Below are 17,776 nucleotides of genomic sequence, written 5' to 3'. Positions count from 1 at the left end.
TTTCTCAGGTGTTCAAATACTTATGTTCAGCAGTGCAAGACAAATAAATTCTTTAAAAATCATACAATGTGATTTCCTGAATTTTTTTTTTTAATTCTGTCTCTCAGAGTGGGAATGCACCTACAATGTGAATTTCAGACCCCTCCATGATTTCTAAGTGGGAGAACTTGCAAAATCGCAGGGTGTTCAAATACTTCTGTTCCTCACTGTACATGTATCTTCTATGTGATGTCCTTTGTCCTCTAAACATGGCATTTCATGTTTCAATTAAAAAAGTAGCATTTCATTCAGGTCTCAGTCTTGGCATCAACAGTAAGGAAAACACTGATGGATATTATGTTGATAATGCATCAGTGATCTGTTTTAATATGAATGGAAATGGAACAGATATTGACTTGACAGGCCTGGGATAAAAATATAGTATGATGAGTAATTCTTCCCAGTGTTACGTGTTAACACAGTAATCTTTTCCAAGTGATTGTTGGAAAGGTCTATGAATGCATGCATGTGTTGATTGTAGTGTCTTTTCTCATATAATTACCATGCTCACAACTTGATTGGCAGTCATCCAGTTGTGATGATGCCACTGATCAGCCTCAGGGGGCTAAAGTAAACCTAATTCATGCAGCATTCACTCAACTTCTTTCTATTTGGAGGAGAGATTACTTTAAAGAGCTAATTATTAGCACCTACTTGCTCTCAGAAGCAGGAGCAGAGTTTTTACTTCTCTATCATTTGCTTAATGAGTGCCTGTCCCTCTAAAACACTTCCAGGAGTGTGGGGATGCCTAAACTAAATGTGGACACACATGCTACATGCAAACATGCACACCAGCTGTGTATGTAAGCAATATTCTGGAACCTAGTTTGTGAAATGGAAAATTTTAAAATATAAAAGTCTGAATATACAGAAAATGTCACTGTTTCTGTGTGCACCCAATTTTTTGTCTTAGTTTTACCCCAAGGGGTAACAGGTGATTGTATATTGCATTTGCTTTCAACCCTCTGCAATATTGATCTTTATTGCTTCTGTCAACCGATGCTGGATTACCAACAGAGCAAGGTGGGTAAAGCAACAAACTGGCCCAGTGCAGGAGCAAGCACTATACAATAAACAGAAAAAAGTTAATGTATATTTCTTAAGATTAAGAAATCAAACCTTGTTTCTGATATTATTTATGGACAGCAGAAGTTTTCTTTTTTAGTAATAGAGTTCACCATTTCACACTGGATTCAAACTGTCCTGCCTACACACAAGTGATTCAAAGAAAACAAAGCAGCGTGTCATCCAGTGTTACTGTTGAGAATTTGAGCTCACTGGCATCAGTCTCACTCTTGACTGTTACCACCCAACATTTCCTCCTGTGTTCAGAAGATTGGCAATATAAAGCAGTCACAGGGATTGCAATGTATCAGGTTAGTGCTGATGGGGCATTAGAATCGCTGTATAATTATTTTAAGAGTTTTTTGTTTGTTTATTTTACTTTTTTGACAGCAGCTCAGTTCCAAATATTGCAGGTACTCCTGGATCAGCTCTCCTGTAAACAGATACTCCACTTGCTCTTCTGGTGTATTCCTGACAAATTAGCTGCTCAAGGACTGTTTGCACTACTGTTCTGGTTAGAGTGTGGCTTGAAGTGGCTCAAGCAATGTTTATTTTGATATACTGTCTAAAGTTTTAGTCAGTATGGAGGCTCCGTATTGCAGAGGTGCCAAACAAATTTTAAGATAGTGAATCACAATATATCAGTGGATATGATGCATATATGGTGTATGTTTCTAAGTAAATTTATGCTTCTCCAAATTGCCACCTAACTACATGAAGATAATGGAAATTATCTTGAGTTCAGGAGCAGGACCTGACCCGAACTATACCCCTTCCGTTTATGTAATATTTAAACCACCAAAAACCACCCTAAACAGCTTCCATTTTTTGTTAGAAGGCTGACACTCGACTACTGCGCACCTGTCATGGATTCTGTCATGGCTAGAATGTGATACAGACTAAATTAATTCAGACAAATCATCCCAATTTAAATAATCATTTAATATTACAATTATTCTGAACAGAGTAGTAGTTACAGTAAATAGGTAATCTGGTAGTTAGGGAACAGAGAATAGATTCATCACTCCTGCAATGGAATAGATACAGTATTAAATAAGAAGATTGTCACAGAATCAGTCAGTCTTGGTAACAGGGTATGGTCAGTCAGAGTCCAGAGCTCCCCCGGCCTGGTCCACAAGCACACTCACAACTGCCGCACCATCCTTCCTCCTCTACCCCCTTCAGCCTCAGCTTTTCATAGGCTGTTGCATCAATTTCTGAACTTAGCTTCCTGTCTCCAGTTTTAGGAGACAACAACTTTTCCTCATCAGCCATCCTTCCTCCCACAGGGGCTCCATACACCCCAATGTCCACACCAAGGAACGCTGGCATAGCTGTGTCATCTCAGTGTCCCTCAGTGGCTGCTTCAAGGGCAATAGCTTGGCCGGCTTCTTTTCAGGCTCCAATATCATTGCTGGACCTCCTTCTTACCTACAACAGGCCCAGGGATCGATAGACTCTTCACTTATCCAGTTTGAGATGCCAGCATTTTCCATCTCCTGGGACTGGCCATGCTCCCAGGCCTCTTCAAGGACTTCCTGTCGCTTTGGTTTCTGCCATTCCAACCTCACCAAGATCAGCACTTCTTTCCAATTCTCCATATTATACTATGCCTCTCTACCTCTCAGCCCCCTCCGCAGGACACCAAGGGACCCACGCCAAGGCCGCAGCTTGATCCAGCCCACCCTGAGGCCATGAAGACTGCTCTAGGACCCTGGTGTTACTTCAACTTTGCGACCAAGGGCCCCACTCCAGGGCAAGGCCTCTTTCCCACTTTCCACTGTCTCCTTCCCAGACTCTCATCTCAGATTGGACAGTGGCAGGACTGCAACATGAGCTCTGGGCTCAGCATATTCTGATACCTTTTTGTCTTCAACCTCCTACAGTACAAAATAATACAGTTGCTGCTGTTATGCTTTTGGCTGTCTTTGATAAATGCCATACACCACTCAATAGTTTGTTCTCAGCACATAATAAGAAGAACTAACTGTTTTCCCAATAACTTTTCACTCTATCTTATAAATCATGTTTGCCACAGTTATTATCATACTTTTGTAAAGTAAAATAGCATTTCCAGTTTCATATTTGGTAAAATACATTATTGGTGACACACAATGATGAGGCATCTACATCTGCCTACACAGTTAGACTGTAGCTTTTGAGATGAAAGCTGTTTACCTGAGCCTCCCCATCAATTCCAGATGAACTCTGAACAGAGTGGGACTATGATTAATGTAATTGTGCCTGTATGGATACAAGAGCTCTGCAGCCAAATGCTGCAATAGTTCAGAATGTTCCTAGACACTTAGTAACTGTTTGATGACTCTGGTTTGGAAATGCTTTATTTCCTCAAATTAAGCATCCTCCCATAAGTCTGAGTGTACACGTGCACACACACATACACAGACGCACTCAGGCAGCACACCATGGAAGCTATGTACAGGGGAAGAACTGCTTTCTTGCCCAGCCTGGTTTCTGCTCAGTCATAGTCATGGTAACCACACTTTGTAAAGAAACTACAGAGCTGTACATCACCAAGGCCATTTGTGCTGTGGAAATATTAGAATATGTTCCACTTTACCATGAATTAGTGATCAGTGAAACCACATTAACATTCTGACATCATAGTGGTCCTAATAATTTATAGAAATGTCCAATGTGCAGTGAATGTCATTTGTTCTTTATTTCTTTCTTTGCATACCAGTTCCTTGTATTGACACTTCATTATAACTTAGTTTGTTCACTCGTGCGCTCTCTCACACACTCTCTCACATACACACAAAGTTGTCATTAAGAAACCTACAGATGCTCTTTTTCATGAAAGATTTTGTTGCTTCAAATTTACCCATTCAGGTACTCCCCTGACCTTTTACAAAGGTTAATAACACTGATAACAACTCCACTGATGGTAAAACGTTCATATTTCTTGCCTTTTACATTCTGCATTAGGACAGTGCTCAGGCTTTTAACACTATCTAAATCACTTTTTACTTTCCTAGGCCATGAAGGTGGTGTCCAAGAAGAAGTTAATGAAGCAGTGTGGTTTTCCACGTAAGTCCTGTTCTTTTCTATTGTGTTCTATGAATGCAGTGAAACAAAACAAATCAGGTAAGAGAAGAAGGAAGTAACCCTCAAAGAAAGATGGATAGTTTGAACTTGGCTAAAACTTCCATCTAATACCAAATAAACCTATGGGAAACCTTTCAGGATTTTGTTTATACCAGCACGGCTGTATGTTGTCTGGTAACAGCACTACAATGAGGACAGACTGAGCCACACACATACACACCACTGGATGAGACATACAGTATTTGGCTATGTAGATGCTCACACAATTCACAGTCTGTCTTTTGTTTACAAAAGATGCACCAGATTGCAGGTGCTTTGCAAAATGATCTATTGTGTAAGGCAGAACAGGTTTCAAAACTGCGACCACAACACCTGTTTAACATCAACTGAAATGGTTTCTGAGAAAAAGGAACAGCATTTATGAAACTCTCCAACAGGATGGACTTATAAAGAATGTTTATAAGGTTTTTCATAACTGTGGCCAGAGACAGAGAGGAGATGACAAGGTTTTTCATAACTGTGGCCAGAGACATTATTTTCTCAGGTTGTTTGTCTGTCCTTACAGTCCAATTTGTGAATGCAATATCGCAGGGACGCCTTGAGGGAATTTCTTCAAATTTGGCACTTAAACAGATTAAGGTCAATGTCAGTGACCTCATCGTTGTCTATTCCCTTGAATTTGACTGGTTGCTGCAAACATACAACTGTGAAACAGCAGACAACTTTTAATAATAAAAAACACCAAGCATATGGAAGTTTCTTATTGTATTAACAACAAAAGTCTGTTTTTGGTTTTATGAAATACCAAGAAAAATTCATGTGATGTTATGAAAGGAAGTGTTTGTGTAAAAACAGAATAATTTGCTTCAAATATGTCATCTTAAAAATATCTGTAATGTGAAAAGGATCATGTTAAAAAAAAGTACAGCCTCGTGTTTTAAAAAAAAAATTTGTTTAATGTAAGACTTGATATGTAAAATCAAAGGGGGCAGCTGTGGCTGGGGGCGGCTGTGGCTCAGGAGGTACAGCGGGTCATCTCCTAACCGAAGGATTAGCGGTTCGATTCCTAGCTTGTCTAATCAATGTGTCAAAGTGTTTTTGAGCAAGACACTTAATCCCCAGTTGCTCCCGGTGATGACACCGGTGTGTGAATGTGTGAGCGTTTGGTAGTGCGAATGGGTGAATGTGAAAGTGATTTGACTGTGCTGTAAAGCATAGAATGGCACTGTACAAGTATAAGACTGTTTACCATTGCCATTTAAAATAAACTCTAATTAATGGGGGACACACGGGACAGAGTAAAAAGGGCTCTAAATTTAACCAGCACAGGTATGCTAGCTTTTAGTCTGAAATATGGCTCAAATTCTATAAACACTGTAATCACATTACCCATGATGCAATTGCCTTTCCTCCTAAATGCCCAGCTCTTCTTCCACATTCATTCTCATTGTCTCTGACACTGAGAATAGCTATTTTCAACTGGGAAATATTCGCTTCTGTCAGCAGTATGTCGGACACTCAACGTTTTGTCTAAAAATTAGGCAATATTGTCACTGGTAGAAGATCTAACCAACACATTTTCTCACTTTAATTTCTTGTTGCCTAGATTTCAGCACAGTTGTCACACAGTATCTGGCTCATTACAATCAAATGAATCATATAGTAGCTGGTGTGTGGTTTGTGTGGTGTCTGCAGGTCGCCCACCCCCAAGAGGACCCAAGGCAGCCCAAGGAGAGCAGCCCAAAATCTTAGGACCCCTGGAGAGGGTCTACCAAGAGATTGCCATACTGAAAAAACTGGACCATGTCAACATTGTCAAGCTGGTAGAGGTGAGAATTTCTCTGCCTTTTGGTTGTTGCTGAACAGGAAGTGGTTGCTGTATTTGCATTCAGATACCAAGCAATCCATCAGTCCTGCTGCTATAAGACTTACACATACATTAATGCAGGAGATGGCCAGATGAGTTATGGTTCAATAGTATTTTTACATTTTGCTTTGATAAACTTTGGTCATCTCAGTATTCCAATTTGTTCACTATTTTGGTTTATGATTAAATACCTGCAAATCTAATGACATTACTGTCAGCTTTAGCTGTACTTTGAAATGACTGCTAGTTAGCCCTTGTTATCATTTGATAAATATTTGTTAAACTGAGATCTTGGGCATGACAAACATTATACCTGCTAAACATGAGCATGCTATGCTAGCATTGTCACCGTTTTTGCATCAGGTTTGTGTCAGGACCAATTGGTCACACCTGGTTCCCATATAGCAGAATCAGAAGGGGATGGGTTGTTGGCTTGCTAGTGTCATGGATGTTAATATTTCTTGTTGGAAATTAGGTCAAACAACTGCAAAGAGACAAAAAATGACTACAAAAGAGGCAAAATGAGATACAAAAGGTGCAAAACAAAGTGTAAAAAGTGATACAAAATGACCACAATAAAACATGAAATGACAAAATTACCAAGACAGATATGTAAAATAACTATAAGGTGACACAAAATAACCACCAGACACAAAATGCAACTGCATCACTTGTACTCATTTTACTTCTCTTTCTGTTTTGCTGGATGTTTTGTGATATATAGTTTAACTGTGTATTTTCAGATAACCTTTCCTGCTGTGTAACCTGGCTCATGCTTTGTATTTATCTCATATCAGTATATATCAGACCAAAAAGGTGTAAAAGTGTAAGTCCAGGAAGCAGGTGGGAAATATGAGATAGGTTTACCCACCAGCAGATGGGTGGACCTTAACTGGACCTCTATGATATGTGTTCTGAAGCAGCACAGCCTCCACCTTGTAAATGGCTTCCTACATACACAGCCAGTCAGTGCTCTCAAACTGACTTGGGAAATTTTGAAGAAGAATAGGCTTTTAGTTTCCACAGAGGTGGTTGTTTATGAAATACGAGGGCAGATTTTGATGATGTGACTCAAGATGCCCGCTGCTTCCATGTGATAAGATCAGAGTGTTCTTCAATCTCGGCCAGATGGCGGGGGCACCACCACCGTGGTTGGAAATCAAGCTCTGGAAGTCAGTCTGTAGGAAAGCTGTCTGGCTCGTTCGGGTGTAGAGAGTGCCAGAAATAAAGAGATTTTTAAATAAAAATGGAATACTTCAGCTCCTTTCTGCTTGATCCAGCAGACAAGTCACACATACACACTCATCTCTTCCCTTCTTTTTCCACCCTCACTCCCATGAGCATACATACTGTATGTATCCAATGTGAAAACCTGCTCTCCATCTCTTTCTGTTCATCCATTTTAAATGGGCTGTGCTTGGTCAGGATAACATTCATTACAGATATCCAACTGATTCCTGTGAGACTGCAGTCCAGTCTGTCTAATTATAAAAAGACTTTTTCTGTTGTGTTGAAACTTTAAAGCCTGCGCCAAGTGAAGCTGGTTAAAATTAATGAAAGTATTGGTCATTTTCACAGGTGGTTGGAAAATGACAGTGAAAATGTTATGATGGATGTGGTGTGGACCCCAGATGCAGACACCGAAACAAGAGGAGTAGGAACTAAAGAAAGCAGTTTATTAAACAGGTAACGGCAGGAAGTCTAGCAGGCTCAGGGCTAGCAGGAAGTGCACAGAGGACAGGCAAGGCGAGGAACCAGGAGGATGGGCAGGTGGGATGACAAGAGGGATGCAGGAACCAGAGGACAGGCAGGTCAATACCGGGCAGTCAGAGTGACAGTCGCCGCCAGGTAAATGGTCTTATACCTGTATAGCGCCTTTCTATGCTTTTACAGCACACTCAAAGCACTTTCACATTATTCGGCCATTCACCCATTCGCACTCCCAAGCACTCACGCATTCACACACCGGTGACTTGCTCAAGGACACCTCGACATGTTGACTGGACAAGCCGGGAATTGAACCGCTAATCCTCCGGTTAGGAAATGACCCGCTCTACCTCCTGAGCCACAGCCAGTGGTATGTGGAGTAGCAGATGTCAAGCAGTCAGGTAAGCAGGGTAGCAGAACCGTAGGGTAAACAGAGTAATAGTCGTAGCCGGGTAAGCAGGTGAGTGGAATGATGGCTGATTACAGTGGCAGAACAGTGGGAGAGACGGGGCAAATGCAAACAAACACAGGAAGCGAAGCGAAAACATAAGAGAAAATGGATCCAGAATCACTAAGGTGTGCAGTTGTTAGGAAAGTTTTATTAATGTTTAAGATCAATTTATGTCATTTACTCATAAATAAAGATACTCTTTTAATCACTTTGTTATTCAACATCTACAAATAAAATGACTCGACTGCAAATGGTTTGCACTATATGCCTGACAACACTCATTTACTTTTTATAACGGTTTGTCTTATTAGAACAAAGATAGAAAATGATGTGTAATGAAGAAAGAACAAATATTTATTTAAACAAACACATATAACATAGTAAGAGCAATAAGGCAAAATTAATATGAGGTGTTTCCTGCCCTTATTTTTCCAGCACTGTTTGTCCTTGGTCAGCATTTACCTTCACTGTAGTAATTTAAATTCACCAGCATGCTGTAGGTGCTGTATAGATGGTCTGCACAGTGTGTCCTGTGCTTTGTACAGTAGGAGCTGTGAGCTGTTGCATGGCCCATGTTTTGCAAAAGCATAGTACCAGTCCTAGGGGAACACCTGTTTCCATTAACATGGATAACCATGGTTTACCAACCAGGCAAAATCTGCCCAGGGCCCTCGAACTTCAGGGGCCTCCAAAGTTCCATGTTTACTTTGTGTCCATTGGAGGATAATAGTGACTTGCAGGAGAGATTTTTGAACATGCACTTCACAGATTTAGCATTGCACTCCTGTAACATTGTCAGACTCACAATAGATAGTGTAAAAAAGAAATTATAAAGATTTGCTGCAGCAAAACCAGTGATATATTCTTTTTTCCCCTACATATTCTTTTTTTATGTCAAAACTTAGCACCTACTTCATCCACAATGCAACCTCACCTAGCCCATTTTCCAAACTTGTAGTCTACAGCCCCAACCAACACTGACTCAAGTGAGTACTCAAGTACTCCTCAGTACTTCTAAACAAATTTTGATAATGGAGTTGCCCCTACCCTGTTCCTCTCTCATGAGGTCAAAATACTGTATAGTTTTAAAACTAGAGCTTTATTCTTATATGTTGCATATCCCCAAATTAATATGCAATCTAATTACCATGCAGCTTATCTGGAGACAGATAGTGTTCTCTAACACGGTAGTCAGCACTTTAAGTTATAGTGCCCACCAATGTCCCAACTGTACAAACACTAGCTTTCATATGAACACAAAGAAAATCCAAAAGGTTTTAACCAGTTTTTAAAATATCAGTGGTGCTTCCATTAAAATTATCTCTTATAAAGGAAGGGCAGATTTTAGAATCTGCAGTGTCTTGGTCTGGAATACAAGTGTGTCAAATGTTCCTGTGAAGTATCACACACAGTGTACTTTATCAGTTTTGTATTGTTTCCACCCACCTATGGTGATGATCTTGAGGGTTTTCTACTGGAACGTCTCCATTCATAATGATTATGTTGATGTTGCAGGTGCTGGACGATCCTACTGGGGACACCCTTCACATGGGTAGGCAGGCCATATTTTCTTTGTCCTGATCTTTTGCTCAGTTTTTGTCCTCCTCAGCCTTTGGCACTTGAGACCTGCCATTACCAAGTGTTCATGTAACTTCTTCATAATTCAGATGACCTCAGGCTCCCACACCACCTCAGAGCTCACATATTATGCAGAAACCTTCCATTACCAGCTGAGATGTATGTTAGACATCCAACTCTTTGTGCTTCATGAGGCACGTTCAGATAATTCAGTGCTCTTGACAGTGAATAATGTGATGCTGTGGTGTTGCTTCAGTGGCAGCAGTGGTCAAACCCAGCTGAATGAATGAATGTGTTCCTGTTTCTCTTCCCTCTCTTTTTTCCAACAGTGTTTGAACTGATGCATAAGGGGTGAGTACACAGAACGTATTCTTTTTTTTTTTTAATAATGTAAGATTTGTCCTCTCTGTTCTTTTACCTTCACCCCCTCATTTCTCCATCCCTGCCTTGGTTTCTGCAGTATTCTCCATCATTACTTCAAGCTGACACAGTGCAAGTGTTTGTTCCATTTCAGGTTTCAAAGGTATTCATAATGTTCTTAGGTTTTCAGTTATTACCAGTAGCGGTCAACCCTGTAAGTGTTTCATGTCCTGATGCATGAGCTGTTCCTTCCCACAGAATGATAAATTTGGGATAATCTAATAATCTGAGACATGTCTGTGCAGATTCTCAGTCACCCAGGTCATAGTAAGCTGAAAAAAAAGGCTTCATCAACCTCTTGGATGAGAGGTGAAACGTCTTCGACCTAGAAATCTAGTCCAGTTGATTTTTTTTTTCAATAATCTGCCACCTTTTGTGTCAGAAACGGTGCATGATGCTGCCGAAAATATCATGGGTGAACTCATTTAAATGGCCAGACGAGGATATGTTGAACAAAACCATCTCTTTAATAAGAGCACAAATGCAGAACAGGAAAACAAGACAAGACATGGTGTAACACAAAACGCACTACAGGTTGGTACAACAGTCCAAGATCAGAGCCAGCAAACACATACATCAAGGGAATCCAAAACACGTTGTCGAAAGGGAAGTCCGTTAAGCCGATACACATAGAAGCAGTCCGAGTTTAAAGGGGCAGGCAATATATGGTGGTCCAAAACAGAAATCCAGTGTCCAATACTGACACGTCAGGCAGGAATTAATGCTGAAAGGTCAGAGTTGGTGTCTAGAACAATCCGGCAGCGTCCTGATGGGAGGACGCTGCCTAAATAGAGGTGAAAACAGGTGCAAACAATAAGGAGCAGGTGAAACGAATGTGAGTGATGATGAAAGTAAAAAGACCGAAACTGTGGTGAAGCAAAACAGGAAGTAACGTCAAAATAAAAGCACGACAGGAAGCAGCAGAACCGTCAAGGTGTCCTTGAGCAAGACACTAAACCCCCAGTTGCTCCCGGTGATGTCACCGGTGTGTGAATGCGTGAGTGCTTGGGAGTGCGAATGGGTGAATGGCCGAATAATGTGTGAAAGCGCTTTGAGTGTGCTGTAAAAGCATAGAAAGGCGCTATACAAGTATAAGGCCATTTTATGAAATAAGTTACGCTCACATTTTAATAGGAAGATATGCTCTATTTGCTATTTGTTAGTTATTTCATATTGAGAGAAACAGTTTGCTCTTTTGTTGCCCATGGGAGGAAGTTGATAAACAAGTAAGCTGCTTATTATAGCTGCTATTAATATCTCTTATACTACTCATAAAAATAATAACTCTTGTTTTTTATGCTTCCGGGCCGGTAATAGCTGTGGCCAGAGGCATTATGTTTCTCTGTTGTCCATCCATCCAGCCGTCCCATTCTTGTGAACTCGGTATGTCTGGAACACTTTGAGGGAGTTTTTTCAAATTTGGCACAAGTGTCCACTTGGACTCAAGGATGGACCGATTAGATTTTGGTGGTCAAATGTCATGGTCAGTGACCTCATATCTGTCCATTTCCATGAATTTGAGTGGCCGGCGGAGGCATACAACCGCAAAGCGGTAATTATAGTTTACAGCTTCTTTATTGCAATAGAGCTATAAGTTCTACTATTGCTACTTCCACCCCTTTTAACACACAGCACTAATATCTAGGTGTGTTACAATAGAAGACTTCTTTGTAGTATTAATACTGTTATGTACTGTGACTGCTATCATCTCTCTGTTTATTATTATTTCAGACCTATAACAAATATGGCCAACAGTCAATAATATACAGTTAAATGGCCTAACGAATAAGAGAGCATTCATATGGAAGCTCAGTGTACAAGTTAAATGATTTTTACCCATTATTTGGCCACAAAGAGGGGTGTATCTGGCCATACTGTCATAAATATTCAGAGCCCACAATAAGCAACACCATTTTACCCTTAACACAAAGCATCTTTGAACCCTAACCTCACCCAAGCAAAGAGCAGATATGTGGCTTGACACACCACATCTTAATTGAATTTGCTCAGATTAACCAGTGGCCGGCGCAATTGGCTTGTAATGGCAGTCACCTCTGAGAGCCGGGTCCCCTCCACTGGCACTGTTCTACCAAGACTGTTTAACACAAGAAGACTATTGACAATTCCAGTGAGTCTATAACTATATTATCACCAACACCAAATCAAGTTCTGTGTGGGTGTAGGAGTGAAGGCAAGTCTACAGGGTCATCAAGTGGGTACCTTCTCACTAACTGGTATTTTGTTGAGCTGGGCCCACAACACCAAGAGGGCTCAACAATGTGTTCCAGTGTCCCAGACCCATCCCCCTTTTTGTCTGCACCCACACGCCAAAAACAACCTTTCTTCTACTCAGGCTAATTTGGGTTAATTGTTGCCAAACAGTCACTAACACTAGCAAACATTTTAACTACTGTTCCAGCCATGAAACATTTCAAATAATTCACCAAACATTTACAATTAATAAGAATCTGGACCTGAAATGAAAATGTACCAAATAGGCTGAAATGAATTATCCCTAGAAATTGTCAGTCTGTCACAGACATTTTCAGTAATGGATTAATCATTTAAGTCATTTATCATGCAGATATTTCAAATATTAGCTGATTCATTTACTGTATGTATAGTTAGTGAATGTTTATTTACAGATTACAGTTCTAATCATATACTGTAGCGGCCTACTCATGCATCTTTAGTAGAATTACATAATTTTGAAGTAACTGTACTGTATTAACTATATTGTAAATGTATTGAATGCAACAGTTAAACCATTTGTTATAACACTGTAAAAACGTTACCCACCAATATATAAGTATTGCCATTAGAAATAGTTATCTTCAATAAAGCAATATTAGGAAAATGGAAATTGTAACAAGTTTCACTTAATGATTTATAGCTGAAAAAAAACTTTGAAAAATGGACTGGACTAGGTTTTTTAGGTTGAAGACATTTAACCTCTCATCCAAGAGGCTTCATCAGTTCTGCCCGACTGGCATTGAGTTTGAGATATTTATCCCCATCTGTGGTGTTTCAGTCCTTGTTGGGCATCAAAGGACTGAAACACCACCGAAGTGTCATGCTTAATGTCTGTTTAGATGCAGTGCATCATTTGAATGTCTTCACATTTGGAGACGTATTGCAATGGTAATGTTGAAACATCATGTCTTCCTTGCTCTCTGTATATCGGTTTCTTCTCTACACTGCCTGATGATCTGCCTGCATGGGTTGTAGTCCAGTGATGGAAGTGCCCACAGACACTCCTTTGTCAGAGGAGCAAGCAAGGTTGTACTTCAGAGACATCATCCTGGGCATAGAGTATTGTAAGTATCTCATACATGGAGGCATCATAAAGGGTTTTGTGATGTTTCTAATTATCAGGAAAGAGTTAGACTATACATTGGTAAAGGGCGGCTGTGGTTCAGTGGGTAGAGCAGTCGCCTCTCAACCAGAGGGTTGGAGGTTTGAATCATGGTGCCACCTGTCCACATGTCAAAGTGTCCTTGGGCAAGACACTGAACCCCAACCTGCTCCCGATGGTTAGGGTCATCGGCGTGAGGTGGTGCCACAGATGGCTGCCTCGGTTCTGTACCGGAAACAAATTCTGTGTGTGTGTGTGTGTGTGTGTGTGTGTGTGTGTGTGTATAACATATTTGGCCAAGTAAAATGATTATCCTATCTATCTCATTATGATATTCAGAGTGTAACATCAAAAATATCTGGATTGCTGTTTTTTCTACAGTCTGCTCTTACTATGCTTAAAAAAGAAATGATGTAGTGGTGCTTCTGTTTTTTATCTTAAGGAACAAAGTGGTTCTTTCCTGCTCATCTGCATCCCAGCAGTTGTGTGCTATCCACCTCAGCAGGGCATGTGAACCATGTTCTTCTGATTGAAAGGCAATTTTCTAACCACTTGGCATTTAATGCTGACCTTCTGGAAAAACATAGCCATGGACTCTGAATGAGTTTATTTGCATAAACAGTACACTGTACAGTAAATGCACAGTTTGAAAAAGGGTTAAATCAAAGTTGTGATTACAAACAATGGAGTCCCAAAGTATTCAATATTAAATTAGTAAAAAAGAAATTATGAAACAAATAATTATATGGATTAATTGTGAAAAAATATATAGTAAATGAGCCAACAATTTGTAAAATAACTGAAGAAATGTTATAATTAAACCATAACTCATTATTATGAAAATCTATTTCAGCATTCATTTTTATAAAAACACATTTTTAATGCCATTTTTATTTTATTGCATTCTTATTTATGAAAAAAGCCCTTTCTCAAAATATACAACATACTACTGGCATTTGTCTATGACTTGACTGTGGTTGCAGTTAAGATGTTGCACAAACAACTTGGTTCATGTAACTGTCTGTCTGATGTTTGAGCATTAACAGTGTCAAACCGATTCGAAATCAACCAACCAGAGGCTGCTGTTCAAGACAAACACAGTGCACAGACACTGTAACTCAACCTCTTTAGCTTCAGAGTGAAGAACCACTGTTAGCCAGTTATTGTTGGCTTGACTGGCCACAGAGAAAGACTCTGCAACATGTTTAGTGCTAAGTAATAAATGAGGCTCACACCCCCACATAGATCGCCAGCTACTGTAGTTAGGTAGCATGTGCACCCCTTTGAAGCTCAGTAAAAGATGTTGGTTGTGTATTAGTTTTTTACAGCAGGTAGTCAACTTACTCAAAATGACCTTGATACTGCTGTTGTTCTAGCTAAGAGCTAACTGGCTAAATCTGGTATTGCACTTGTTAACTGAACAGGCAGGGAGCATGTGAATGGCTGAAAGGGGAGAGGATGGTGACAGCAACACATTTATGAAAAAAGGCATTATGAAATAAAAATGGACCTTATGAAATGTGACCATATGAAATAAAATCAAACTTCTATAATACTTATGATGAAAATTAAATCATGATTTAACATAAGGCTAAGAGTTTTAATTTCTTACTTTTTTAAACATTTATTGCATCATTCATATGTTTTATACTATTTATTCACATGACTGTTTATTTTATAATTACTTATAATATATTTCTTTTATTTTAATTTTTTATTGAAACAACGTAACACTTTAACAAAACAGTACCAAACATGGGAGACGAGAGAACAGATACATGACATTACAAAAGGATATAGAGTGTTTTACAAGATTGTAGTGTGGGTATTTCCAATTTATGCAGTCTATGAAGTGCAAGAAAAGGCAAAGGAGGGTGAAATAAATGAATAAATAAATAAATAATTACCAATAATAATGATGATAACAGTACTACTAATAAAATCAGCTTATTACATTTTTAGTTGTTGGGAATGTGTGTGGCCTCCCAGGTGTTTGGTTCAAGTTGAAATGTGTTAAAAATGGGTTTCATGCGTCATAAAAAGCTGATAAACTATTCTTGTGAGTGGATGCCATTTTCTCTAATGTGATGTATTCTACGAGAAGGTTGGTCCAGTGGTTTATGTGTAGTGATTTTTTTTTTATGTCCAGTTTTGAAAGATTGTTTTCTTGGCAATAGCTAGAGAAATGAGGAGTGGGTTTTTGTATTTAATTGGTGTTGGTCAATTTCTATGATATTACAGAGTAAGCAAAGTGGTGAAGAAGGAGGAATTTAGGTAAAACATCTACTCTGGAAATTGATGCATGCCCAAGATGGTGGAGAGTTTCTCTGTCACTGCTATCCAGAGGGAATGAACTGGTTGGCAGGTCCAAGTAGCATGAAAATAATTGTTGTTTCAATCTAGAGTGCATTGTGAGCAGATGTGTGAAGAAGGAGGAATTTAGGTAAAACATCTACTCTGGAAATTGATGCATGCCCAAGATGGTGGAGAGTTTCTCTGTCACTGCTATCCAGAGGGAATGAACTGGTTGGCAGGTCCAAGTAGCATGAAAATAATTGTTGTTTCAATCTAGAGTGCATTGTGAGCAGATGTCTGTGTCAGTGAAACCCATTTTGAACATTTTATTTTCTGTAATATGGGTCCTGTAAATGGTCTTATATTGTATAAGTTGTAAGTTTACACTGCTGGTCAGAGAATAGATGTTATTGCAAGTTTCTGTCCAGAAGTCGGAGTTGAGGGAGAGAGTTAAATTGTTTTCCCACTTGAGTTTTGGTATTGTTATTGTTGAGTCTATATTTGAGTTTATATGGCTTAGATATTATTTTCTTGGAAGATGTAATTTTCATAATTTCTTCAATTAATTTGGAGGGTTGTAGTGGATTATTGGTTACACTAATCTTTGACTTAATTATATATTTTAGTCAATTGTACTGGAGTAACTGTTCTCTCTGAACTCTGTACTTCTGGATCAGTGTATTAAATCATATGAACTGGTTATTTTCAAACAGGTGATGCAAGTGAGTGATTCCTTTGTGTTGCCATGCTGGGAAATAGATAGGATTAGGAGGATTGTGATGTTCTTACAGTAATTAATTTTCTTAGTAGAGTTTGGTAGAAAACTTGGTTGTAACTGTCCTTCTGAATTCATTTGACTAAATATTGTAGCTGATTTGCCAAGTAGTAATATTGGAAATTTGGTGCTTCTAGGCCACCTAGTGATTTATTCTTTTGGAGTGTAGATAGAGAAATTTTGGGTTTCTTGTTTTTCCAATAAAATTGCGAAGTTATAGAATCAAGGGAATTAAATCATTTATCTGTGGGTGTTGTGGGTAGCATTGTAAACAGGTAGTTGATTTGAGGTAGAGTTTTCATTTTGACAGTAGCAATTCAGCTGATGAGTGAGAGAGAAAGATTGGACCAGCGTTTGAACTCATCTTCTATCTTTTTTTAGCAGGGGGGTGTAGTTGAGGTTAAAAAGTTCTGACAGCCTGGGTAATACCAAGATATTTAATGTTGCCTGTGCAGAATTGGGGAGAGGAGTCTTGAGCTGCAGAATCCCAGGCGTCCTCAGCGAGTGGTAGTATGGTGGATTTATTCCAGTTTATTGTGTAGTTTGAGATCTTAGAAAATGTGTTAATAATGTGTAAAGTTTCCTGTAGAGAAATATATGGATCCTTTAAATATAATAATAAATCATCTGCACAAAGACTAATTTTATGTTCTTATATTGTTCTGTTGTATAGCTGCTGCTAGAGGCTCGATGAAAATGGCGAATAGAGATGGTGAGAGTGGGCATCCTTGTCTGGTACCCTGCTGTAAAATTAAACTTTGTAAACTGATCCCATTTGTACTTATTGTTGCCCTAGGTTATGTGTACGGTGTTCTTATCCAATGGATGAACAACTCTCCAAACCCAAATCTGTGTAATATACAGAAGAGAAATATCCAGTTAACTTTGTCAAATACTTTCTCTGCATCCAGTGATAAAATCATCATTTTGGTTTGTTTTTGTTGTGCAAGATTAATCAAAGTAAATAATCTACAGATGCTATGTGAAGCAGTTCTGTTTTTAATGAAACCTGTTTGGTCTGGGTGGATGAATATTGGGGCGACTGCCTCTATTCTAGTGGCTAGGGCTTTGGTAATGATTTTTAAATCTGAATTAATATGTGATAAGGGACAGTAACTAGAAGGGTGGATTGGGTCATTGTTGGGTTTTAATGAG

The 17,776-nt window shown here is 39.2% G+C and overlaps 1 protein-coding gene across 2 annotated transcripts in view; it reads left to right on the top strand.

Moving 5' to 3' along the window:
* The window catches only part of camkk1a (calcium/calmodulin-dependent protein kinase kinase 1, alpha a), a 119,306-nt gene that overhangs the window by 52,222 nt on the left and 49,308 nt on the right, over positions 1–17,776 (top strand). For both annotated transcript variants that reach the window (XM_020612378.1, XM_020612377.1), the window contains exons 5-9: positions 4,104–4,155; positions 5,869–6,002; positions 9,714–9,750; positions 10,106–10,127; positions 13,425–13,513. In XM_020612378.1, the coding sequence (XP_020468034.1) occupies positions 4,104–4,155; positions 5,869–6,002; positions 9,714–9,750; positions 10,106–10,127; positions 13,425–13,513 (334 nt within the window). The remainder of the gene's footprint in view (positions 1–4,103; positions 4,156–5,868; positions 6,003–9,713; positions 9,751–10,105; positions 10,128–13,424; positions 13,514–17,776) is intronic.

This window comes from Monopterus albus, unplaced genomic scaffold (assembly GCF_001952655.1).
Source record: "Monopterus albus unplaced genomic scaffold, M_albus_1.0 scaffold124.1, whole genome shotgun sequence".
NCBI lineage: Eukaryota > Metazoa > Chordata > Actinopteri > Synbranchiformes > Synbranchidae > Monopterus > Monopterus albus.
This window is presented reverse-complemented; position numbering and strand designations above follow the sequence as displayed.